The sequence below is a fragment of the Stenella coeruleoalba genome (genome assembly GCF_951394435.1).
Source record: "Stenella coeruleoalba genome assembly, chromosome: 20".
Lineage (NCBI taxonomy): Eukaryota > Metazoa > Chordata > Mammalia > Artiodactyla > Delphinidae > Stenella > Stenella coeruleoalba.
The window spans coordinates 42,778,922-42,804,452 of NC_137166.1; the positions used below are offsets into that span (position 1 = coordinate 42,778,922).

General features: G+C 56.7%; 1 protein-coding gene across 4 annotated transcripts; it reads left to right on the top strand.

Moving 5' to 3' along the window:
* Nucleotides 1–519: 519 nt before the first annotated feature.
* GRAMD1A (GRAM domain containing 1A) lies at nucleotides 520–23,361 on the top strand (the record flags this gene model as incomplete). Of its 4 annotated transcripts, none has more annotated exons than XM_079908119.1 (20): nucleotides 4,685–4,856; nucleotides 8,953–9,066; nucleotides 9,190–9,400; nucleotides 9,505–9,525; nucleotides 10,005–10,089; nucleotides 10,219–10,322; nucleotides 10,404–10,499; nucleotides 11,245–11,325; nucleotides 14,651–14,763; nucleotides 14,937–15,087; nucleotides 15,626–15,824; nucleotides 16,822–16,965; nucleotides 18,533–18,651; nucleotides 18,744–18,886; nucleotides 19,461–19,564; nucleotides 19,652–19,825; nucleotides 19,944–20,031; nucleotides 21,239–21,346; nucleotides 21,430–21,550; nucleotides 23,165–23,361. In XM_079908119.1, the coding sequence occupies 18 exons, from the start codon at nucleotides 9,299–9,301 to the stop codon at nucleotides 23,255–23,257; spliced, it is 2,046 nt and encodes a 681-aa protein (XP_079764245.1). In that variant the 3' UTR covers nucleotides 23,258–23,361. The 4 variants fall into 4 exon arrangements, with proteins under 4 accessions (XP_079764246.1, XP_079764243.1, XP_079764245.1 ...); XM_079908118.1 differs by having other exon boundaries at nucleotides 8,953–9,062; XM_079908120.1 differs by lacking the exons at nucleotides 4,685–4,856; nucleotides 8,953–9,066 and adding an exon at nucleotides 520–791.
* Between the last annotated feature and the right edge of the window lie 2,170 nt (nucleotides 23,362–25,531).

A 25,531-nucleotide genomic window follows, 5' to 3' on the forward strand; every position in this document is an offset into this window, starting at 1 on the left:
TCAGGCCTGGCTCCTTCCTGGCCCTGTGTGTGGGGAAGGGTGCTGGGGTGGTGGGTATATATTCACCCAGGGCTTGGCCTTGGTGAATTCTCAGAAAAAATAAACCCCAGTCTAGGGGCATGAACAAGAGTTCACTGACCACTTATTGTGGTCCGGGCCCTGGGCTGGGCCCTACACTTGTCAGAGCTCCCTGACACTGCCCGGTCACCCTAGGATGTCGCTATCTGGATCTCCAGTTTCCAGAGAGGAACCTGAGATTCAGGGTCGAAAAGGAGGATGTTGGCAGAGGTGGGAATCCCACCCAGACCTCTCTGACCCCCACACTGTGCTCTGAAGCTCAAGCTCACCCCTCCTCTCGGAGGAGCAGCAGGGGGAGGGGGAGGGGCAGCAGGGGGAGGGGGAGCGGCAGCAGGGGGAGGGGGAGGGGCAGGGTTTGCATGGGAACTCTCCCCTTCACCTCTTCACCTCTTTTCTCCCCCAGAGACCAAGACCCCCAACCGGGCAGGCAGAACTCTCCCCATGGCTGAGTTCCTGCCCCTGCTGCCTTGCGCACCCCTGCTGACCCAGGACGGCGGTGCCCAGGACTCACCTGTCCCCCCAGCCAAGTGGCAGAGCCAGCAGCCACAGGGTGGCAGGGCCCAGGGCCTGGCCTCTAAGCCCTGGAGGCTCCCAGAGGTGCCCTCCATTCAGATAACGCCAGCCAGCGATGGGGAGTCACCCCCCTGCACCCCACCTCCCCAGCGCCTGCAGCTGCCGAGGACCCCAGACCCGGAGAGTTTGCCCCAGGACAGGTCAGACCTGGGTGATGGGATGGGAAAGGGGTTCTCTCTCTCGGGACCCACAGGGTGGGTTCCCTGTGGCTGGCACTCCAGGTGGGGAGCTGAGGTCAGTTAGAATGTGGCCTTAGCCCCACAGGGGCCTGACTGGAAGCTGTGAAATAGATGCAGATGAAAATTGCAGCTGGGAATATGTGTTGGGATAACCAACTGAGCTCAGCTGAGCACTGCTTACTAAGACCAGAGGCGAACATTCTCTTTTGACCCGCCTGGTGTTTTTCAAACTGTGGGTCATGACCCATTTAAGGGCTGCTACACAGCAATCAACACTCTTCCCCAAATAGAATCAGGAGAGAATCGAAAATAACAGTGTTAAAAAAAAAAAGAAAAAGAAAATAACACACTGTATGAGGCAGTGAACAAGTGTGGCTTCCTACAAATTTTGTGACATTACATATACAGCTGTCCCTGGTATCCATGGGGGTATTCCAAGACCCCTGCAGATACCAAACTTTGCAGATGCTTAAATCTCTTATATAGGGCTTCCCTGGTGGCGCAGTGGTTGAGAGTCCGCCTGCCGATGCAGGGGACACGGGTTCGTGCCCCGGCCCGGGAAGATCCCACATGCCGCGGAGCGGCTGGGCCCGTGAGCCATGGCCGCTGAGCCTGCGCGTCCGGAGCCTGTGCTCCGCAACGGGAGAGGCCACAACAGTGAGAGGGCCGCGTACCGCAAAAAACAAACAAACAAAAAAATCTCTTATATAAAATGGTGTAGTATTTGCCTATTACCTACTCACATTCTCCTGTATACTTTAAATTACCTCTTGATTACTTATAAAGCCTAATGCAGTGTAAATGCTATGTAAATGGTTGCAAATACTGTGTAAATAGTTGCCAGGCGGCAAATTCAAGTTTTGCTTCCTGGAATTTTTTTTTTTTATTGAAGTATAGTTGATTTACAATGTTGTGTTAGTTTTAGGTGTACAGCAATGTGATTCAGTTATACATACACACATATATCTATTCTTTTTCAGATTCTTTTCCATTACAGGTTATTACAAGATATTGAATATTGTTCCCTGCGGTATACAGTAGGTCTTTGCTGTTTATCTATTTTATATATAGTATTAATCCCAACTCCTAATTTATCCCTCCCCAGCCCCCCAATTTTTATACAAATATTAAATTATTATTTTGTACACCTGAAACTAATATATTACGTACCAATTTAAAAAAATTGAAGTGTAGTTAATTTACAATGTTGTGTTAGTTTCAAGTGTACCCCTCCTGGAATTAAAAAAATTTTTTTTTCGAACCTTGATTGGTTGAATCCACAGATGTGGAATTTGCAGATACAGAGGGCTGACCGTATTTTTAAGTGTGTACTTGGAAACCAATGTAAAAGGTATTTCCTGCTGAAACTCTTGGGGAAAAAAAAAAGTTTAAACAAAACTTCTGCATAGAAACACTACCTCTGGCACAAGGAGACAGGAACAGGGAGGTTCAAGGCTATAGGAGGAAAGAGGAAAGAACTACATTGGCCTTGAATAGAAATGTCCATTGTGGTTTCTTCCAACAATGAACATTCGATAAGAGTTAAAGTTTATGAAGTAGGGCTCTGTGTATCAACGTGGAGAAGTCTCAGAAACAATGACGGTTGCAAAATGATACAGTAGGAGCCTAATTGTGTATCTTTTTAGAAGACATTGACTAATAGGATATATTGTTAGTGGATGCATCTTGATGCAGAAAAAGGATAAAAAAATGTACAGAAAGAACACACACCAACTTCAGGGCAGGGGGTACCTTGGGGGGCAGGAACAGAAAAACGAGGGATGGGGAGTTGGTAACTGTAACTGTAATCATTTATTTCTTAAAGAAAAAGGATCTGAAGCAAAAATGGCAAAATGTCCACATCTATTGATGTCATATATGCTTGGTAGGGACCAGGATGACTCTTGCATTTTTCCTGTTTGAAATAAATATTCCCTAATTAAAAATTTTAAAGTATTTCAAAAGAAGAAACAGGCAAAGAGAAATACAAAGAAAGAGAACAGTGAGACAAAGGGAGGTGGTGGAGGGAAGGCCTGGCTGAGATCTGACCCTGAGATCTGACCTTGAGAGGCAGTCAGGGGAAGAAGGGGGGAAGAGCTTCCCTGCAGAGGCAAAGCAAGTGCAAAGGCCTGGGGTTAGGAATGTGTCTGGGGAGTTAGAGGAACAGCAGGGAGGCTGGGTAGCTAGAGGCTGTGAGCAAGGGGGAGCCAGAGGAGAAGTAAGACTGGAGTCTTAGGCAACAAGGGGAGGACTTTGCTTTCAGCAGGACTGAGAGGTGGGGCTCCAGGAGGGCTCCAAGCCCCGAGGGCCCTGACCTGACACCAGTTCACAGGCTCCCTCTGGCTGTGTGTGGGGAGCAGACTGTAGGGGCGGGATGGGAGCAGGGAGACCAGGGAGGAGGCTGTGTGATGGTCCAGGAGGGAGGATGGAGGCTGGGCCTGGGTGGGGTCAGTGGAGGAGCCGAGTTTAGATTCTGGATAGACTTTGTCGGTGGAGCCCACAGGGTCTGCTGAGAGACTGGATGTGCGTGTGAGGGAAAGAGAGGGTCAAGAAAAGCTGAAGTTAGGGGCCTACCATCCACCAAAATGGAGAAGACAGTGGGTTTTTTTGGAGGGAGGGGGTGTAGGGTGGGAGAGCCATGGGAATGGAGTTTTTTTCAACAGCCAGGAACAGCCTGTCCTAGAGGAGCGGGGAACAAGTCTCTGTGCTGGGGCGCCCGTGGCCAGGAGCTGCGAGGTGGGACTCCCATGTCTGTGTTCTCGGACAAGGGGTCCAGGACACCGGCAGACTCAGGCAGCTGATAACGCAGGCAGCCGCTGCAGAGACAGGCGCAGGTTATGGCGTCACGGGAGGGTTGCGTCCAACAACAGTGACCTCGGCGAGGCACTTCCCATCTTTGAGGCCAGGCTTCCCCTTACGTAAAAGGGCAGTCCCTCCACCCCCACCCCCCCACTGTCCTGTGGGAAAGTCCTGACCACAGAGTTAGTGGGATCCCCAGGACTAGGTGGCTTGCTTGAAGTCAGATAAGCGCCAGGGAGGCTGGATTCTAACTCGGGCTGGCTGACGCGGGCTGGGACCAAGAGGGGTCCGCAGAAACCAAGGCGCTGGGCCCTCCGGGGGCCGACAGCGGGGGTTCAGAGATGCGGAAAGGGAGGCGGCCTAGGGCCCCACCCGCTTCCCGCCAGCTGCGTACCCACAGCCGCAACCCCTCCGTTTCCCCGAATCTCCATCCCACCCCCAGCTCCACCCCACCTCTCAGGTTCCGCCCCGGGTGGGGGGGGGTGCCGAGAGCCCCCAGCCTGGGGCCTCACTGGAGCCGAGGACCCATTTCCCGCTACCAGGGGAGCGGGTCGGGCCTGTGCCCAAGCCTCTAGCTGCCATGGCGGTGTCGTGTTTTAATCAAGTCTGTGTTTTTCTCCTGTCTTTCCCCCTCCCCGGTCCACTTCTCTGTCTCTCTCCTTAGAGCCTCTGTCTGTTTCTCTTGCTCTCTCTTCCTCTCTCCGTGCTCTGGCGTCCCAGCCGCCCCTCTCCATCTCTGTCTCGCTCTTCCTGCCCCAGCGCCCCGTCCCTCCCTCTCTAATTCTCCCTCTCGCGTCTCTCTCCCAGTGGCCTCGCTCTGTCCCCGCCGTCCCTCCCTCGCCTTGGCCAGCCCCCCGTGGGTCTCCCTCTCGCTCTCACCTCCTGCTCTCCCGCCTCCCTGCGGCCCCTTTCTCCCTCCAGGTATCTGACTCTCTCCATCTAGGCCCCGCCGCCACTCCCCGCCTCGGCCGGTCCCTCCCCTCCCCCCTCCCTCCCGCGGGCGGGGGGCGGTGCTGTGACGCGACGGGGCGGGGGCAGGAAGGGGGAGCTGACGCTGCGGCTGCCTCCCGCGGCCCCGGCCTTTTGTGCGGGCGGCGGGCTGCGGGCGGCGGGGTCGGGTGCGGGCGGCGGCCGAAGAAGGCGAGGCGGCTGCCCAGCGGGGACGCTCAGCCGGGCCCGGCCCTGCCCTGCGGCTGGGCGCGCCCACCGCTCCGCATCCATGTTCGAGTGAGGACCGCGGCGGGGGCGGGGGAGGTTCGGGAGGAGGTCGGGGGGGAGGGGGCTCCGCGGGCTCGGCTAGGGGTGGCGCGGCAGCGGCCGAGGTCCGGGAGCTTGTGCACCGGGGGCCGGCCAGGGGGAGGGGAGGGAGGCGTTGGGGGCCCATGGGTGCGCTCGGGGATGGGCCCTGACGGCGGGGAGGCCCCCGGGGCCGGTTCGTTGGCTTGGCGGGGCTTTGGCTGGGGGACCCGGCCTTCCGGGAGCGCCCGGGCCTCCTTCGCCTCTGCCTGGGAGGCGAGGGGTGTGCGCGAGGCTGACCCAGGTCTTCGGGCCTGCGGTCGAGGCAGGACGCAGACGAGCCCCCTCCGGCCGGGCCCCCAGGTCCCGGAGCCCGGGGCAAGCCCGGGAGCAGCCTCTCCCGGTCTGGGCCCCCTCCCGCCGTTGTGATCTGTTGCTGGGCCCGGCGCTGCTCGGATGGGGGCTGTTGCGTGGCTGGCCGGCCGACCGCGTGCGTGAGATCCTCTGGGGTCGTGGGCACGGAGTTGACCTACTCTCTGTCTGGGCCCAGAGTATTTTAGATTTTGCATAGGTGTCTTGGAAGTGTGTATGCGTGTTTGTGTTCCTAGTGTGCAGGCAGCTGTGATCCTCTTTGGCTCCGTGTGTGTGTGATTTACCTCGAATTCCATCTGTGGCTCCATGTGTTTCTGTAAGCTCCCTGCGTGTGTCTGATTGTGACTGTAGTGTGGGTCTGGGGCTTTGTGTGTGTGGCTGTGACCTTCCGTGGTTGTGTGTGTGTCATGTATCTCATCCCGTCAGACCTGTGCATGTCTGATTGTGACTTTGGAGTGTGTGTACATGTGTCTAAGTCTCCTAGTGTGCAGGCAGCTGTGATCCTCCTTGGCTGTGTGCGTGTGTGTGAATTTATCTGGGATACCATCTGTGGTTCCAAGTGTCACTGTAAGCTGCCTGTGTGTTCAGTTGTGACTTTGTAGTGTGTGTGTGTGCCTGTGTCAGGGGCTCTTTGCTGCTATGACCCTTTGCCTCTGTGTGCTTATAATTTGCCTCTGAACCTGTTAGCTCTGTGTGCAAATGTAAGTCACCTGTGTGTGTCCATGTGCGACGTTATTGTGTGTCTGGGGTCGTTGAGTATGACTGAAACGCTCTGGGGTTGTACCTTTTTATCTATTTCTGGTTCCATCTTTGTGTGAAAGTTCCTGTGTGTGTCGCTTCATGACATTGTTGTACGTGCCTGGGCTTCCATGTGAGCAGCTGGGACCCTCTGGGGCTTTGTGTGAGTGAGAGAGAGACCCCTTGTGGCTCACAGTGAGCCTGGGACCCTCCCTCCTGAGACCTTGGCTGTACCCTTGACTCTCCGGAGCAGTAATCGTAACTGATGCTGTTCCGCTGTTACAGTTTATAAAGCATGTCCCACGCATGATTTCAGTACCTGGCCACTGTGTTGTCGAGATGTGTCCACGACCTCCCGGGGCTGCATTTTTCCCAAGTCCTTCATGGCTGTGTGAGTGTCAGGGCTCTCTTGTCGATCAGCGACAGCAGCTGACATGTCCATCCCTTGCCACGTAAGAGCAGGTCTTTGCTCTGGCTTCCCCTCCAGATGGGGAATGCCATGAGAGCTGAGCTGACCCTAGGCTTCATTTACCTGGCTTGTGCACGTGTTAGCTGGGGTCCCCTGTGACTGTTCTTTCACTGTGTGGCTCTCTCTGTAACTGTGGGAATGTTACTTGCTTTCAAGTCTCCTCTGAAACTTTCTCGTGCCCGTATGTGTGAATGTACCTGGGACTCTGCATGGTTTTCTGTTTCTGTGACCCTCTGCAGCTGCGTGTGTGTTGTGCATGCATGCACGTGCATGTGTGTGTAACTTCTGGGACTTTGTGTGTGGCTGTGGCGTCCTTGTGTGTGACTGTGCTGAGACTCTGTGGCTTTGTGTGGGACTGTAATATACCTGTGATACTACTGCAGGGTGTATGGGGGGTGAGGGGTAGGGGAGACTTCTTACAACTGTGGGGAACTGCCGTTTGCCTGTGACAGTGGCTGTGTGTGAGCCACGTCGAGGTTCCCTTTTGTGCACACCTGTGTAGGCCTCTGCCCCTCTCTGACCGGAGGGAGCTGTTGGCCTCTTTAGGCCCGGGAAACCGGAGGTGAGGTGTCTGCAGTGACAAAACCCCATTCTCTTCCAAGTCCCTGAGCCATGTCACCGTGTCGGGCTCCTCCCTTCCCTCTGCTGCAGCCTGCCTGGTTGGGCAGCCTCCGGGCTGTCAGGCTTGAGCACTTCCTCTTTGTCCTGCCAAGGAGCGAGATCTGGGGGCGCAGGCTGGGCCCTGTCTGTGTGTGTCGGACTTGTCTGCAGGCGCCTTCCCTAGACCTGAGGCTGCAGGAGAGTAGGATAGGTGGAGGAGGGGTCTGCATTTCGGGCTAGAGAGGCAGGAAGATGAGGCAGGGGAGGAATGTGGTCACCCCTCCTTTAAACCCTTCCCGAGCTCACCAGGGCCGTCAGGGTGAAGCCCGAACACCTGCTCAGGGCCCAGAGGGCCTGCAGGTGGGCCTGTGGCCTCCTGTCCTCCTTCCCCAGCCCCGCTGGCCACCTCGCTCCTCCTCAGACCTGCCAAACTCAGTCCTGTGCCGGAACTCACCGTTCCTGCCCCTAAAACAGTCTTCCCCGGCCCTTTGCCAGATCTGCTCCTTGTCCTTTGGGCTCAGCTCAAGTGGTCCCTGCACACCAACCCACTTAGCCCTCCTTATCTCCGTGGTCCTCAAACTTGAACATGCATTAGAGTCTCCTGGGCCCCACCCACACTTCCTGATTCAGGAGGTCTGCGGTAGGTTCCAGACTGCATTTCTGACAGCTTCCAGGCACTGCTGGCGCTGCCCCTGTGCGCAGCGCTGCCTCACAGCACTGACCAGTGTCTGAGATCATCATCCTTATTTACATGATCTCTTACTGATCGTCTCTGTTCCCCCATCAGAATGTCAGGTCCCTACGGGCAGCTGTTGGGTCTGTCTTGCCCATTTCTGTGTCCCCAGTGCCCGGTGCAGGGCGGGTGCTCCGTGTGCACTTAGGGGTGACTGACTGGGGCTGGCGTCCGTTTGGGCTCCAGATACCAGGCTGAGCTGTTTGTGCAGGGCGCAGCGTGGCACCTCGGCAGCAAGTGCTCTGGGGTGGCGGCAGGGCCGCGTGTTCCATCTCAGCCTGACAGTCCCTACTCAGCCCGAGCACCTTCCAGGTGGTGGGCTCTATGTATGTCTGTCCTCCAGACAACCGCTGTTATCCCCATTATACTCAAGAAGAAACTGAGGCACAGAAAGGTTCAGGCACTTGCCCAAGGTCACAGGGAAGTGGTCCAGCTGAGATCTGCAGCAGCCTCAGCCTGCGGAGGGTTGGGCCAGTGGTACACTTGGTGGAATCCAAGTTTGGAGGGTGGGGGGCGCGGGGCGGGGTCAATCACTCATTCAGTCTACAGGGGCAAAAGCTTGCGGAGCACCTGCTGTGCGCCAGGCCTCATTCTAGGCAATGGGAACAAAACCCCCTTCCCCTGTGAAGTGCACCTCCTGGTGTGGGAGGATTTGAAACGCTTTGGGGAGAGAGAAGAGGGAGGGGGCTCGGGAGAGGGGATGTGGTTTACATGGAGGGGCGAGGGAAGGTATCTTGGAGAACTGGCCCCTGAGCAGAGGCGGTAAGGACCTTGCCTTCACCTGGAGTCAAATGCAGGGGGAGAGGACTAAGCCAGGAGGTCCCTAACCTGAGCAGCGAGGAGGCTACTGCGATGTCCAGGAGCGGGGAGCATGGAGGCTGGGCCAGGCCGCTGCAGCAGGGGGAGGTGGGCCAAATAGAAATAATGGAGATAGATTTTAGAGCTGGACCTTGTGGGACTTGCTAATAGAGTAAAAATGAGGGGTGAGTAGGAAAGAAGAAGACACTTAGGTTTTTAGCTCAAGCCACTGAGTGGAAAGTGGTTGTTCAATAAATATTTATTGTATGAATTAATTAATAAGTTAATTTTAAGACCGGCAGGCATTACTGAGAGCTCACTATGTGCCAGGCTCTGTCAGAAGCCCTTTACATGTACTGATTTGTTTAACCCTCCAGACAACTAGAAGAGGACATGTATTTCTCACCCTTGGATTACAGATGAACTGACCGAGGCCTGGGGAGCTAGGGGGCCTGCTCTGGGTCACATGGCTAGGAAGTGGAGCAGGGTGGGTAGGTGGGGATCAATGGGCTGATGGGTGGGCTCCCCCCACGCTGGCCTGTCCCCCCCACGCCGGCCTGTCCCCCCACCCCAGCCTGTTTTTCCCCACAATGCCCCTCTTCCTGTTCCCCCAGCACCACCCCGCACTCTGGCCGGAGCACGCCAAGCAGCTCCCCATCTCTCCGTAAGCGGCTTCAGCTCTTGCCGCCAAGCCGACCCCCACCTGAGCCGGAACCGGGTACCATGGTGGAGAAGGGGTCAGATAGCTCCTCAGAGAAGGGTGGGGTGCCTGGGGCACCCGGCACCCAGAGCCTGGGCAGCCGGAACTTCATCCGCAACAGCAAGGTCAGTTGCTGCAAGCCCAGGTGGGGTGGGGGGAGCGATGGGGGGAGGGGGGGAGGGCAGGGGCATCCCGAGGTTCATTCTGACTCCGTTCCTTTCTCTTCCAGAAGATGCAGAGCTGGTACAGTGTAAGTATCGGGGCAGGGGGCCTTGCTGGAAGGATGAGAGGGAGGGGGGCAGGTGCTGAACCAGGGGCCCCTGGCTGCAGTAGTCACAGAGTGGGTGCTGGGGTCAGCAGACCTGGGGCTCACATCCTATGCTGCTACTTACATGCTCTGTGACCTTGAGTGAGTTGCTTAACCTCTCTGGGTTTCTCTCTCCTTGAGAAACAGTTCTGACCTTACTAGACTGAAGGGAACATTCACTGAGAGTCAGTGATACTGGTGGGTACGTGGTGCAGGACCTGGCTTAGGTAGCAATCAGTAAATGGCTCTCGTTATGGTTACTCTTGTGTTAACAGGCAGTAGGAACCAGCGGTGAGCTAGACACTGAAGCCTCAGAGAGGCTCCTCCCAGGCTGAGGAGACTGAGGGGTGCTGGGAGCTTTGGGGGACAGAATTAGGGGTGTGGCCCCCTGTCCCGGTTCTCACCTCCCGAACTTCCCCCAGATGCTGAGCCCCACGTACAAGCAGCGGAATGAGGACTTCCGTAAACTGTTCAGCAAGCTCCCTGAAGCCGAACGCCTCATTGTGGGTGAGTCCCTGCCAGCCAGACCCGGGGCTCCCGGCTCTGCCCTCCTGACCCTCCCGCATGTGCCGGCCCAGCGGCCAGGACAGCCGTGTGACTCGGGTGTCTGCCCGTCTCTCCCCTCGGCCGCCTCAGATTACTCCTGTGCCTTGCAGCGCGAGATCCTCCTCCAGGGCCGCCTCTATCTCTCCGAGAACTGGATCTGCTTCTACAGCAACATCTTCCGCTGGGAGACGACAGTGAGCCGACCGGCCTGGGACGAGGAGGGGCCCCAGGGCGGGCAGGGCCCTGGCCCCTTCTGACTTGTCTTTTGTCCTCAGATTTCCATCCAGTTGAAGGAAGTGACGTGTCTGAAGAAGGAAAAGACGGCCAAGTTGATCCCCAACGCCATCCAGATCTGCACGGAGAATGAGAAGGTTAGCGAGAGGACCAACAGACAGGGGCCCCGGGGTCCCCGATCTTCACCGGCTCCTCTCTCCTCCCCACCACCCAGAGCCCTGTTGACTCAGCACCCAGCTTCTCTCATCTTCCCTTTCTCTTTATTCTCCCGGCCCCAGCATGGGCTCCTGTAGTCTCTGACCCGGACTCCTGCACCTGCTCCTGTCTCAGGCCCTGCAGTCTGTCCCCTGACACAGCTGTTCAGGGATAGTATTAACAGAAAAATTCTATCAGCTCAGAGGCCTCCTCCACCGGGAAGCCTTCCCTGATGCTCCATGTATCATGATTGTTGCCTCAGGGTCCATCCAAGAGGGCTGCCTCACACCAGTGGCCCAGACGGGACTGGAGAAGGAAATGGGGCGGGAAGACTTCAAGCAGACTTCCCTTTGTGTTTTCTTGGCCAAAAGGGGATCCGTTGGCCACCCACTGTGGGCATAGGAGACTGGGAATGTGCCTTGGGCTTCCCCCAAGCAGCCCAGCCAGTTTGGGCTGTGAGCTCTGGACTGTGAGCCCTGGGGCCGGGGGCCATCTCCACATCGTGGTGACTCCAGGGTCATCCAGTGCTGGGCTGGGCACAGGACAGATATTCTGTGGAATGAGGGAAGGGATGAATGATTACATACATCAGCGTGGAGAGCCGGGAACAGGGTGCAGCGGGTGGAGCTTCCTCCTCCCTCCAGCCTTGTCTCTCCCCCAGGGCTCACACACCTCTCTCTCCTGCAGCATTTCTTCACTTCCTTTGGGGCCCGAGATCGCTGCTTCCTCCTCATCTTCCGCCTCTGGCAGAACGCACTGCTTGAAAAGGTGGGCCTGGGCGAATCCTGGGCAGGGGGGCTGGGGGAGGGCTGGAGTGGGGGGACCATGGAGCCAGAGATGCCAGGACTCGGGGAACTGGAGGGCCCCTCCAGCTCTTCTCCATGGGCACCAGACCCAATGTGCCTGCGGCTCTTCCATAGGCCCCCACAGGGGGCCGCCACGGGCTCCGGTGCCACACCCTGCCCACGAGAAATGCGTACTCACAACCCCTTAGTCAACACCTGCAAATCAAAAATGCTCCGAAGACGGGGAGGTTTTTGGTAAAGCAAAACCTGACAAGATGGGGAGGTTTTTGGTAAAGCAAAACCTGACTTGAGCTGACATGGTTTACAGTCCCTATCAGCACTGTCTAACAGAGTTTTGTGCTGTGCTGTCGGTATGGTAGCCACTGGCCACATTTGCCTGTTGAACTCTTGAAACGTGGCTAGTGTGACTGAGGATCTGCATTTTCAATTTAATTTCAGTTTTAATTAAACTTAAAACACCACGTGTGCTTCTTGTATAACACAGGTCTGTATTTATCTCAACTAATGGGACTTTTCATATGTTTGAGGACCAAAAAATAATAATGTGAATGACTGGGGTAAATCTTAAATATAGTTGTGACTCAGTATAATATTATAGTATGCAGTACAGAATATACCAGTGATTCTCAAACTCTGTAGTTTCAGGAATCCTTTGCACTCTTTAAAATAATTATAGACTCCAAAGGGCTTCTGTTTAAGTAGAGTATATCTATCAATTTATACTGTATTAGAAATTGAAACTGGGAAAAATTTTTTTAAAGTGTTCAGAGTTTGAGAAAGGAACAGAAGAAGGGCAGGTTTGGGAGACGTAGTGGTGCAGTGGGTCAGTGGGAAGGCCTCCCACAGAGAGTAAGTTTTTCAGTGTGTTTTTTATTTCTTTAATTTCTTGGCCTCACTGCGTGGCATGTGGCATCTTAGTTCCCCAACCAGGGATCGAACCCGCGCCCCCCTGCAGTGGAAGCACAGAGTCTTAACCACTGGACCACCAGGGAAGTCCTGAAACTGGGAAATTTTTAAACACAGGATACACAAACACACATTACATTAGCCACCAGAACAATGATAAGGTCACATAGTCTCTGGAAAACTCCACTGTACACTCATGAGAGAATAAAAGTGAAAAAGGCAAGTGATATGCTACTAGTAACACTTACCATACTTATGAAAATAATTTTGCCCTCATGGATTCCCTAAAAGCGTCCGGGGGATGCCCAGAAATCCTTGGACCACGCTTTGAGAACCTCTGGTATACACTGTACTTACTGGATCCTACATATAATATAGATATTTTTAGTGCTGTATTATAGTATAGGCAGTGTATTATCTTTCTTAAATCCCCAAATTTCTTAATTTTGAATCAAGTCTTACCCCAAAGATTTTGAGTGAGGGATTTCAGACATTTACTTCTCACATTCTGATAGTCTGTTATGGGCCAGCCCTGAGTGGGCTCTCCTGGAATGCCCACTGTGGTTGCATGAGTTTATGTGGCATGCATTCAGCTGCAAGTAGCTGAAAACCCAACCAGACAATGGTTTAAACAAACAGACGCTGAATTACTTCAGATGATAATAATAATAGCTAACACTTAACAGAGCTACTGGGTGCAAGGGACTGTTCTGAGCTCTCCATGAATTAACTTATTTAATCATCACAGCCACCCTTCAAGGCAGTGTGGTTAGTATCTTTATTTCACCAGTGAAGCACAGAGGGAAAGCCTTGCCCATGGGCACATATGCTTTTCTGTGGCAGAGCTGGGATTCTGACCCATTACAGTCAGGCTCTGGAGTCCACTTAATCGTACTGATGCCCATGTAACAAGAGGTCTGGAGGCAGGCAATCCAGGGTAGATTTGAGGGCTCCCTATGTCATCCAGGACCCAAGCTCTTGTCCATCATTCCACACCATCGTCCTTCTGCATATTGATGTTTTGTCCACATGCTTGTTGCCTCATGGTTGCAGGTGGCTGCTACAGCTCCAGATGTCATGCCCTCAGTTAAGTGTCCCAAACATGAAAGAAGAAAGGGATGGATGGAAAGTGGGCCTTCCTTGATCAGGAAGGGAAAGCCTCCTTTAGCAGACTTTTCCTTGTATTTCTTTGGCTAAGACTTGGTCACATGATCACCCTTGGTTGCACAGGAAGCTGGGTATGTGGCAAAGGAAAAATGAGTTGATATAAGCGAGTTATAATTCCCTGGGGCTGGGGAAGATTTTCACCCCAAACAAATCAGGGTTCTGCTGGCAGGAAGGGATGGTGGATAGATGTCAGGTAGGCATCACACAGTGGCTGCTACTGCTGGCTTGTAGCACCTCAGAAGGCCCCAACCCACTCCTCCAGCAGGGCTGAACTCACTTCCTGCCTTCAGGGGCAGCTCCAGCTATGGCCATCCTCAGGGGCGAGAGCACTGGAGCAGGAGCCCGAGGGAGGAACAGTGCGGTGTCAAAGTCTCCAAGGAGGACAAGGGTAGCCAGACTGTTGGGGATGGAGTTCAGCCCCGTCACCGAGTGCGAGTTACTGAACCCCATTGGTCAGATGCGGACCGTCCCTCCTTCACAGCACCCGAGCTGGGCCTAGAATAGAGCTTGGAAATGTCAGCTTGTGGGAGGCAGTGCAGTGCAGTGGTTAGCTCCAGGGCTAGCCCAGCCCCCTGGGATCACATCTCAACACAGCCACTTCCTAACTGGAGGACATTACCCACCTCTGTGGCCCAGCGTCAGTATCTTAAAATGATGACAATATTAGCACCTACTTTACAGAATGGTTTTGAAGACTTGTTGAGTTAGCATGCATAAAGGGTTAGAAGAATGCCTGGCCCATGGTAACAACTCAGTGGATGTCAGCTGCTGGTACTGCTACTGTTATTACTATTAGATCTCATCAGCATCATCCAGCCACTCCAGCCATGGGTAGCTTCTGAGGACACCTGGGAAAGTAGTTGGGGGCAGGACAGCATGGCAGGTGGGAGCATTGGCTCTGGAGTCTGGCTGGGTTTGAACCCCAGAGTTGACCTCAAGCACGAGTTCTCCACCCTGGGCCTCATATTCTCTGTAAAACTGGGAACTTTAACCTGTAGCTGTGGAAGTATTGTGAGGACCTAAGGGAGAATTCCTGAGCACACTGGCTCCTATGCGATGGGGTGCGGAGTGCGATTGGGAGAGGTCTGGGATGGGAGGTCATGCTCCCCCTTGTGGACAGCAGGGGAACTGCTGAGGCTGAGGGCTGGTGGGCGCGGGTGGAAGGGCTCTGGCCCTGATAGGATGGAGGCCAACCTAACGTCCTGCCTGCCCAGACGCTGAGTCCCCGAGAGCTCTGGCACCTGGTGCATCAGTGCTACGGCTCAGAGCTGGGCCTCACCAGCGAGGATGAAGACTACGTCTGCCCCTTGCAGCTGAATGGTCTAGGGTGAGTCGGTAGCTGGAGGCTGGTTCCGGGGGTCGGGAGGAGGCAGCAGGGGCTGCGTGCAGAGCTCCTGGAGTCCTGGGTGGACTGAGGTGGGGGTACAAAGTCTGGGAGACCAGGAGGGTGTGTGGGTGTCTCAAAGATGCAGCGGTCTTACTCCCTCTCTTTCTCTGTAGGAGCCCCAAGGAAGTGGGAGATGTAATCGCCCTGAGCGACATCACCTCCTCAGGGGCAGCTGACCACAGCCAGGAGCCAAGCCCGGCAGGTTCGCGCCGTGGCCGCATCACCCCCAGCCTTTCCCGGGCCAGCAGTGACGCAGACCATGGGGTGAGCGGGCGCGTGGAGAAGCGAGGAGGGTGCTGGGAGGTGCCGGGGAGAGAGAGGGACAGGCTGACAGATTGAGGGGGGACAGGGGGGGACTGGACAGAGAAGAGGTAGATGGAGGGGTAAGTGAGGGGATGGATGGAGGGATGGGATGGAGCTGGGAAGATGGGCAAGGAGACTAGGCACAGGTAGGGAAAGAGAGAGACAGGCAAAGATGGGGCAGGTAGATAGATGGGAAGCGGGAGAGACAGAAGAGCCGATAGAGGGCTGGCTGGCTGGATGAGGTCGGATACAAACAGATAAGGCATGGACAGGACAGGCATAAGAAGGCTCATGGCCCAGGCATCCAGGACAGGCCTGGCTGAGAGGCTGAGAGAGGAGTCCTCGTCTGGGTGGCCCCAGGGCCCCCCGTAGCTCAGCGAAGAGCTACACATGACCTCCCCGGCACTGGTTCTCCTAGAGTCTCGAAGCCTTCTGGTGGATGTGGGTACACAAGGGGCCCTTAGGCTGGGACAAGGCTGGATTAAGCTTTTCTCTGCAGGCAGAGGAAGACAAGGAGGAGCAGACAGCCAGCCAGCCAGACGCCGCCTCCAGCCAGACAGTGACCCCGGTGGCCGAACCCGCGAGCTCAGAGCCCGCCCCGCCTGACGGGCCCGCCTCCCTGGGCCCCTTGGATCTGCTGCCCAGTGAGGAGCTGCTGACAGACACGAGTAACTCCTCCTCATCCACGGGGGAGGAAGGTGAGGCAGTGGCCGATCCGTTTGCTTTGGGTACAAACCTCACTCACAGGGGCTGCACCGAGGGATTCGCTGGCTCGTGGGACTGGAAAGTCCACAGAGTAGGCAGATAAGATAAGGCGTTTAAATGGTGTTAGAAATCTGTCTGTATTTAGCTCTGCTTGCAGGCAGCTTAGCAGGGTGGATAGGAGGATAGGCTCTGAAGCCAGATGGCTGGGGCTCACATCCTGGCCGCGCTGCTTCCTAGCTGTGTGACTTGGGCAAATTATTCAACCTCTCTGAGCCTCATTTTCCTCATCTAAAAATTTTCCTCACCTGGGGTTAGCAATAACACTACCCACTTCATAGTGTTGTCACTGAGAGAATTAAATGTCTTAATACAGGTAAAGTGTTTGGGCCAGTTAGTAAGTGTTGGCTGTTATCATATCATCATCATCATCATCATTTCCATTTTCTCTGTGCCAACTTTATTCTCAGATAGCTTCTACTCTTGTGGCAGAAAGAGCCCCAGCCCTGCCCCAGACAAGCCTAGCAGAGAGAAAGCAGGGTTCTCCCAGTGGCTGCACCAAAAGCTGTAGGGTTGGCTCTGACTGGAGAGCAAGCCCACCCCTGAGCCCCTCACTGTGGCTGAAGGCCTGGCTTGGGACACACACACACCCCCATCCACCCACCCCTGAACCAATCACTGGGGCCGAAAGCTCAGGCTAACGGGCAGGCCCACCCCCGTCATCACTGGGACTGCAGGTGCGTGAGCCGAGGTGTGTGCTCCGCCTTGAACCCATGGTGGTAGCTCTGATTGTCTGGGCTTGGGGCACACGCCCACCCTCAAGCCATCCTGTGGTGGAGGGGGCTGAGTAGCTCCGTGTCTGTGTCCGCTCTGGTCCAGGAGGACGGGGCTGCCCAGGCACCCCACAAGGCCTGGGAGTGGGGAGGAGCGGTCACTCAGAGGGAAACTGAGGAACGCAGGCAGCCTCATCCCCTGTTCTTCTCTGTCGCCCAGCCGACCTGGCGGCCCTCCTTCCCGACCTCTCCGGTCGTCTCCTCATCAACTCCGTCTTCCACGTGGGTGCCGAGCGGCTCCAGCAGATGCTCTTCTCAGACTCGCCCTTCCTGCAGGGCTTCTTGCAGCAGTGCAAGTTCACAGGTCAGGGGCCGAGGTGACCAAGGTACACGGGAGGGGGTGAGGAGGGGCAGACCAGGAGACGGGCAGGCACCGCTGTGCAGATCAGGTGTGGCAGGCTGGGGAGTTAAAAGCAGCGTCTGTGAGGCCAGAGGGGCTCCGCCTCTTACCAGCTGAGTGGCCTTGGGCCAGGTGCGGACCCTCTCTGTGCCTCGGTTTCTTCTGTGTGATGCGGGTGTGATACTAGTTACCTGCCTTGTCAGGGTGTCAGGAGAACTAAATGAGTTAATACTAGACAAGTGCCTAGAACAGTAGCAGACAGTAAGCATTTAATAAATACGAGTTAATGAGCACTCTGCCAGGCCCGTGCAGAGACCAGGACAGATGAATTCCAGAATCTAGTGAGAACAGCAGTAAACAGATACTCAGGCAGATAAGTGTGTATGTCAGAGAGGTGGCTGTGGTCTGGGGGGTGTTAGGAAAGGCTGCTGGAAGGATGTGGCGTTGAAACTAAGGCCTGAAGGAGGAACTTCCTTAGGGAAAGTGGAGGAGGTGGGAGAGAGGAGTCCAGGAGACCAGCAGGGTACCTGCAAAGATCCTGAGGCTGGAGGCTGGCACTGGGAGAAGCCCCCTGAGGCTGGGCCCCTGTGGCCAGGTGTGGAGAGGGGAAGCCACAGCACCAGCAGAGGCAGAAGGGCTGACCAGGGGACTAGCAGGGAGCTCGGGAGGCTGCAAAAGAGATTCAAGTTGGGGAGGGCCTACTCAGATGGTAGTTTTCTCTGTTTCTTTTTTCTGTATTGATGAAAATGAACCACGTAGAATCCCCTGCAGAATGAGTAAGACTATGCCTTGTGTTGGGGGCACTCGAGTCCCCCAAAACTATGCTTATATCCTGGAGAGACTGGCACATCAGACTGAGGAGCTCAGACTCTGTCTGGCAGTACTGGGGAGCCATGGAGTGTTGTAGACAGATAAGGGACAGGGTCAGGCTTGGCTTTAAGAAGCTACCGCTGGACCAGGGGTAGAGATGGAGGCCAGGAGCTCAGGGGGAGGCTGAAGAGGGGCCCTGGACGGGCAAGGATGGGCTGAACTAGGACAGTGCTCAGGCGGTCAGTGAATAGACGGGGAGGGAGTGTCCAGGACGAGGCTCAGGGCTCTGCAGGAAGCCTGGAGGACAGTGGGGCGAGGAGGGATGTGTTTGAGGAGATGCGGAGGCCAGTGGGTGTGAGGGGCCCTGGGGACTTCCAGGGGAAGGTGTTCAAGAGGTGGCAGGACCCTAGGTCTGAGGCTCAGGGGAGAAGCCAGGACTGGTAAGGAGAGGAGACTGGGGCTGCAGGAGTAGAGGAGGTGGCCCAGGAGGGCTGAGAAGTGTAGGCACGAGAGAGGTCCCAGCTCTGAGGATCATCAACGTCTGAAGTTTTGGGCGTCCAGAGGGAAGATGGGGCAGACACCGGGGTGGGGGCAGGGAGGAGGCGCAGGTTTGGGGGCAAGTCCCCAGAGAACTGGAACCTTCCAGAAAGGCTGAGTCTCCTACAGCCTGTGGGCAAAGGACTGGAGAGTGGTGTCTTCATTCTGCCCCTCCATCCTCCAGACGTGACCTTGAGCCCCTGGAGCGGGGACAGCGAGTGCCGCCAGCGCCGAGTGCTGACCTACACCATTCCCATCAGCAACCCGCTGGGGCCCAAGAGCGCCTCTGTGGTGGAGACACAGGTGTGCCAGGCAGGGTGGCCAGCGGGTGGGGTGGCCGGGGGCCAGGGTGGGGGGCATGGCGCTGATGCCCTGTTCCTCCCCTGGCCCTGCAGACGCTCTTCCGGCACGGCCCGCAGGCAGGCGGGTGTGTGGTGGACTCAGAGGTGCTGACGCAGGGCATCCCTTACCAAGACTACTTCTACACTGCCCACCGCTACTGCATCCTGGGCCTTGCCCGGAACAAGGCCCGCCTCCGGTGAGCAGTGGCCCGGCCCCTCCACCTGACCCCTGATGGTCCCAGGGCCCCTGCCCCAGTCTCCCCACCCCGAGTCAGCTGCAGAATGTTGGTTGCCCCCGTGGCAGGCGAGCAGAAGTCAGGAACACCCCGAGGTGTTTGGCCTGAGCCACCAGAAGGATGGAGCCGCCATTGACTGGGAGGGGAAGGTGGGGAGGGGCAGGTTTGGGGGAAGATTGGAGCTCAGCTTGGGACTTGCTGGGATGTCTCTCAGAAGCCCGTGTGGAGTTGGAAGCAGCAGCAAGATGAAAGGGGTTCGAGGGTGAGGTGTAGGCTAGGATGGCAGTCTGGGTGGGCAGTGCTGGGGCAGCGCCGAAGGCGGGAGACCTGCCCAGGTAGTGGGTGTGGACAGAGAAGGGGCTGCGGGCTGAGTGGGGTGGTGAGTGGGGATCACAGGGAACCCTCGGGGGGTGTCTGTTTTGTCTGTGGGTGACAAGGGGTCCTCTCTGAATCAGGGGAGGGAAGGCTGCCCCCGGGAATGGGACAGCAAGGCTGGAGTCAGAGCCTGACCCCCTCGCCCCTTTCCCGACCCCAGCGTGTCCTCCGAGATCCGCTATCGGAAGCAGCCCTGGAGCCTTGTGAAGTCGCTCATCGAGAAGAACTCGTGGAGCGGCATCGAAGAGTACTTCCACCACCTGGGTAGGGGGCCGGGGTCCGGCCAGGGCCACAGACGGGGTCGGGGCCGGGCCGGGTGCAGACGTGCAGGGTCCTCTCTCGTGTCTGCAGAGCGAGAGCTCGCCAAGGCCGAGAAGCTGTCTCTGGAGGAAGGCGGGAAGGATGCACGCGGGCTGCTGTCCGGCCTGCGCAGGCGGAAGCGGCCCCTGAGCTGGAGGGGCCACGGTGACGGGCCGCAGCACCCGGACCCTGACCCCTGCGCCCGGGTTGGCATGCACCCCTCAGGTGAGTTCCGTCAGGCCTGGGGTCGGGGGGGCGGGGGAGGAGCTGGGGGTCTGGGTGGGGTGAGCCCGTCCGTCTGGGTGGGGATGAGTCTGTCTGACTCCGAGTTGCTCCCCCGCAGGCTCCCTCAGCTCCCGCTTCGCAGAACCGTCCGTGGACCAGGGCCCCGGGGCAGGCATCCCCAGCGCCCTGTTTCTCATCAGCATTGTGTGAGTAAGGGGGCCGGGCTTGGGGGTCAGACAGGCCTGGATCTGCACCCTGGCTGTGTGAGCTTGGGCAAGTGCTTGGCCTCTCTGGGTCTCTGCTTACGTGAGAGCACGGGCTCGCCACCCCATAGCAAGGATTAAAGGAGGTGACGCTTGAGATGCGCCCAGCAGGGCTCCTCACGTGGTGTACTGCTCAGTCTTCATGGCGAGGTCATCCCTGCAGGGAGAGGGAAGCCTCGGGGCTCTGGCGGGGGTCAGAGGGGCCCGACCGCGCCCCCAGGGCTGGAGGAGCAGGCCCCCGAGGGAGCCGGAATTGGGTGAACCAGGAGAGGTGCGCAAAAGGAGCAATGTCACACTTCATTCAGGTTTTCTGTGCCCAGCCCTGAGCTGTGTGATGCGAGGGACACAGTAGCGACCAGCAGCCCTGGGGGGAGACAGACCTGGCACCAGACCAGAGGGATGGGGTGGTGATGGAGGAAACGTGGGCGGAGGGGACAGGGAAGCCTTCGGAGGCCAGTGAAGGCTTCCTCCAGGCTGGACAGGTAGGCCGTCAGGGAAGGCTTCCCAGGAAAGCAGAGGACTCTGAGCTGAGACCCCACGGGGATTAGGCGGGGAGACCGACATGCACAGAGGCCGGGGCTAGGGGCACGGTGCTCTGAGGAAATGGAGATGAGATCCATGCTCCCCGCAGACCCTGGGCAGTGAGAGATCGGCCACACGTTCAGCCTCTCTGGGCCTCAGTTTGCCAATAACAGCGGTCCAGTGAGGTGCTGTGCGGTGCGCTCAGCTCAGGGCTGCCGGGGTCGGGGGTGGCCGGGACCGGCTGGGCGGCTCTCATCTCTTTGTCTCCCCCTCTGTGCCTCCTCAGGATCTGTGTGAGGTAGGGTCCTGCGTCCTGACCTCCCCTCACCTGTGTCTCACCCTCAGCTTCAGCCCCTTGTCCTCACTCCGTGCCCCCAGCTCCCCCAGCGAGGTGGCCTGGAGTAGCAGTTGAGGGCTCGGGCATCAGACAGGCCTGGGTTTGAACCCCGACTTTGCTGCTTATGGACTGTGTGACCCTAGGCGTGTCACTCACCCTGTCTGAGTCTTAGTTTCCTCCTCTGAAAAGAGGGCTAATCATGGCACCCCTTCAAGGTGTGGTCACGTGGGTGACCCCCCACTTGTGGGAACGTTGGTATCCTGACTCCTGACCTCTGACCCCTCCCCCCAGCCTCATCGTCCTCATTGCCCTCAACGTCCTCCTCTTTTACCGCCTCTGGTCCCTGGAGAGGACAGCCCACACTTTCGAGTCCTGGCACAGTCTGGCCCTGGCCAAGGGGTGAGTGGGTAGCCCCAGGGAGCTGGGAGCTTGGGGAGGTCGGGGGAGGCCCAGCTCCCACTCAGGCCCTGTATCCCCCACAGCAAGTTCCCCCAGACGGCCACGGAGTGGGCGGAGATCCTGGCCCTGCAGAAGCAGTTCCACAGCGTCGAGGTGCACAAGTGGAGGCAGATCCTGCGGGCTTCTGTGGAGCTCCTGGACGAGGTGCGGCTCTGGGCTGCGGGATCCTGCATTCATATCCCAAGATGCGGCGTGTGCGTCTGGGCCTCGCTTTCCTTCTCTGTTACATGAGAAAGCCATTCATAGTCCCTACCTCCCAGGGTTGCTGGAAAAATCAGTGGGATGGAAGAAAGAACTTATTGGTTCTCATCCTGGGAAAAAAGTCCAGGGATGTCTGACTTCAGGCATGGCTCAATCCAGCCACTCAATAGTAGTAAGAATCAGTCTCTCTTACCAGGTCTTGACTCTGCCCACCCCCAGGGTTACCTTTGTTTGGGGCATCCTAGGATGACCAATATGGTACCTACAGTTCCAGGGTAACATCCAAAGGTCACATTCCCATCCCTGAACCAGTCATAGTGGCCAGGGATAAGGCTTGGTCACTGAACCCCTCCCCGCCTATGAGGTGACTAAGGGGTCACGTGAGGGTGGGAAAGAGGTTCTCCGAAGGTTATTGGGATCTCATCTCCAGAAGGGGTTGCCCCAGACAACCACTGTAATTGGCTGGCAGCATCGGTTCAGACGGCCAGGTTCAAATTCTGACCCGTGACCTCGTGCAGGTGACTTCACCACTGGGGCCTTGGCTTCCTCCTCTGTAAACGGGATGATAATGGATGTTACCTCAAAGGCTGCTGTGAGGATTAAAGGAGTTAGCATCTGAGTAGGGCCCAGCTCATGCAAACACCTCACCTGCATTCACCGTTGTTAGTGAGATCCCGCAAAGCAAGTGCTCAGTAAATGTGGTGGGGGGAGGCGTCCGCACAGACACCGACGCTGGGGAGCATCTGGCGTTGGCTGGGTGCCAGTGATGGTGAAAATCATTCCTGGTCACTGTGGACTGGAATGCTGAGGCTCACCTTTAGGGGCCTCGTTGCACCCTGAAATCATGCTCAGAGGGAGATGCTCACGCAGGAAAGGGCTGTGCAGGACAGGGGAGAGGGATCATTGAGGCTGCGGTCCCGTCGCTCAGAGAGAGGGAGGTCAGGGCCTTCCCATCCTCAGTTCAATTCTGATGATTTTCCTCTCTCAAACTGCCAAGGGCATGGGATTGACTGCACAAATTAATACTAACAGCAGACACCAATTGAGCCGGGCTGTTCTAAGAGCTAAAATGACCAACTGATTTGTTTCTCATGGCCAGCCTCCGAGGGGGGTGCTCTTGTTACCCCCCATCTAGCAGACAGGAACGTTGAGGTAGAGGCATTCCCAAGGTCGCACGGCAGGGAGTAAGAATAGCTAACGTGTCCCCAGCACCTCCTGTGTGCCAGGTCCTAGGCGTCCACCCGTCAGATCCCTGAATTAATCCTGTGAAGCAGGTATGTTACTGACCCACGTTTCAGCTGAGGGACCTGGGACGGTTAAGGGACTTGCCCAAGGTTACCCAGTAAGTAGCAGGGCCAGGACTTGAACCCAGGCCACCTGGGCCCCTTCCACCTGCTGCCTATGAGAAGTAAAACTGGGTGCAGAATGGCTGGGGTGCAGAGGCACAGGCTGACCTTGGCCTCTCTGGACCTTCCCCAGTTCCTCAGCTGCGGCGTGTTGGGGGATGCATCGCCCCTCCCAGCACTCATCCCCCACCCTGCCCCCCTCTTCCCCCAGATGAAGTTCTCGCTGGAGAAGCTGCATCAAGGCATCACCATCTCAGACCCTCCCTTCGACTCCCAGCCACGGTCCGACGACAGCTTCTCCTGAGGATATCTGGCCACTCGGCCATCTCCCCAAATGGACAGATGGACACAGAGGCTCGGTGGCCACTGCTGGCTCGGTGTGAGCGCCGGGAACCTCCCGCCCACCCCTCCCAGTGGCCCGGCCAGGGGCCACGCAGACATGGGGACCACAGAACCGAGATGCACTTTAGACCAGCGTGTGAGTCCAGCTGCCATCGCCTGCCCCGCCAGGGCACTGGCCCGGCCTTCGGCAGGCCCCCCACTAACTTATTGTGCTCGGCTGGGGTTATGGGGGGCACCTCCCGGGGTGCACGATTCCCTCAGCTCTGGGTTTAATGTATTATATTTATTTGGGGCTGACAGAGCCCCAATAAAGGGTTGGAAATGGCTGTGGTTGTGCCTGCGGGGCCCTGGGAGTGGGTGGGGGCCTCCTGTTGCACTCAGATCCCGCGGTGGTAGGAGGGGCGTTACCATCCCTTTTCTGGGGCCACGGTCACTGACGCGACCTGGAATTCCTGAGCATCTTTCACAAGCTTTGCACCATCAGGCTCCAGTGCGGGGGCTGTGAAGACAGCCTGGTGGCTGGTGGCTTGGTTCAGTCCTACCTCTGATACTTAGTGGGCCTGTCACCTGGAGCAGGTCAACCTCTCTGAGCTTCGGCTTCTTCTTCTGTACAGTGAGCGTAAGAACAGTACCTGTTGGGGACTTCCCTGGCGGCCCAGTGGTCAGGACTCTGCGCTTCCACTGCAGGGGGTGTGGGTTTGATCCCTGGTCAGGGAACTGAGGTCCTGCATGCCGTGCTGCAAAAAAAAGAATAGCACCCGTCTCCCAGGGTTGTCAGAAGCGAGTCGTTCTCCCGGAGGGCTCTTTAAAAAGCAGAATGCCAGACCCCACCCTCAGTTTCCGACTCAGCACGTCTGGGGCAAGTCTGCTGAGCTCCTGCACTTCCGGCAAGTTCCCAGGTGACGCTGATGCGCCAGGGACCCCACTTTGAGAACCGCTTTATAAGGTTTCAAGGAGTTAATAAAGGTGGCTACTTATCACAGGATCTGCACAGAGTACGTATTCAATAAACGTTACTATATGGCAGAAAAATTGAGGGGAGAAAAAAGTGAGTCATGGAGTGGGGACCAAGTATGTACCAGGCTCTGTGCCACGGTCTGATGTTCATTTAATTCTCACAGTTACTCCAAGAGATGGAGACAAACAAACGGTTACATGCCTGGGAGGCATGGCCTAGCTCCTGGTGTCTCCACATTTAGATACAAGGGCCCCCCTTCAGGACCCCACACCAGCCTGTCCAGGTTGTGGCCATCTGGACCCCATCTTACCGATGTGGAAATGGGCCTAGAGGCAAGGTCTCGGTCCAGGTAGAACCTAGGTTTGTCTCACTCAAACCCTGTTCTGGTTCCAGAGTGAGTGAGCGGGGGTAAAGAGAGACCTTTGACAAGTCACAGTCAGGCTGTAAGAATCTTAATTGATGGCTTGGGGCAGAGGACTGGAGGAGGGGCTGCATGGGGCAGGATGGACCACAGGTGACAAAGGGCAGAGCCAGCCTCCTCTAACCTCTAGCTATGTGATCATGGCAAGTTACCCATCCTGAGCCTCAGTTTCCCACACCTGTAAAATGGGCATAATGGTAACACCCATCTTGTAGGAAGAATTAAATGAGTTAATATTAGTAAAGCGCTTAGAACAGCCCCAAGCCCGTAGTAGGTGCGCAGCCAACATCAGTTTGTAGGGCTGTCACTAGGTGCCCCTGCCTGGTGCCTACGACCTGTCCTCACTGTGCTTCTGCCTGCCACCCCCGATCAGAGGGGAGGGATCACAACAGCAAGAGAGTTATTTTTTGCAGGGGAATTTCACAGCCTAGGAGGTGCTGGCACAAAGGCCCAGATCACAAAGGTATCTGGTGTCCCTGGCTTGGTGTCACTGGCTTGGTGTCCCTGGCTTCCTCTCCCTCTGCCCCGGGCCAGCCCCACCCTTGGTTCCTCTCACCTGGCAAGGCTGCAGGGGGGAGATTCTGGAACTTCACCCCACCCAGAACTGGAGGTTAGGACCTGAGGAGCAACCCTCAACCAAAAGTCTCCCACCCTGGTCTTGACGGAGCCTCGCCCCTCATCCTCTCCATTTAGCAGACAAGCCCCCTGCCGTCGCCCGGCAGGATTCCAGACCCACCTGAGACCAGCTGCATGACCCTAGGCAAGGGAGTGGCCCTCTCAGCCTCAGCTTCCTTGTCTGTAAAATGCAGATTAATAATGGAAGTGCAGTAAATGTTTGGGGAGGTAGAAGTGAATCC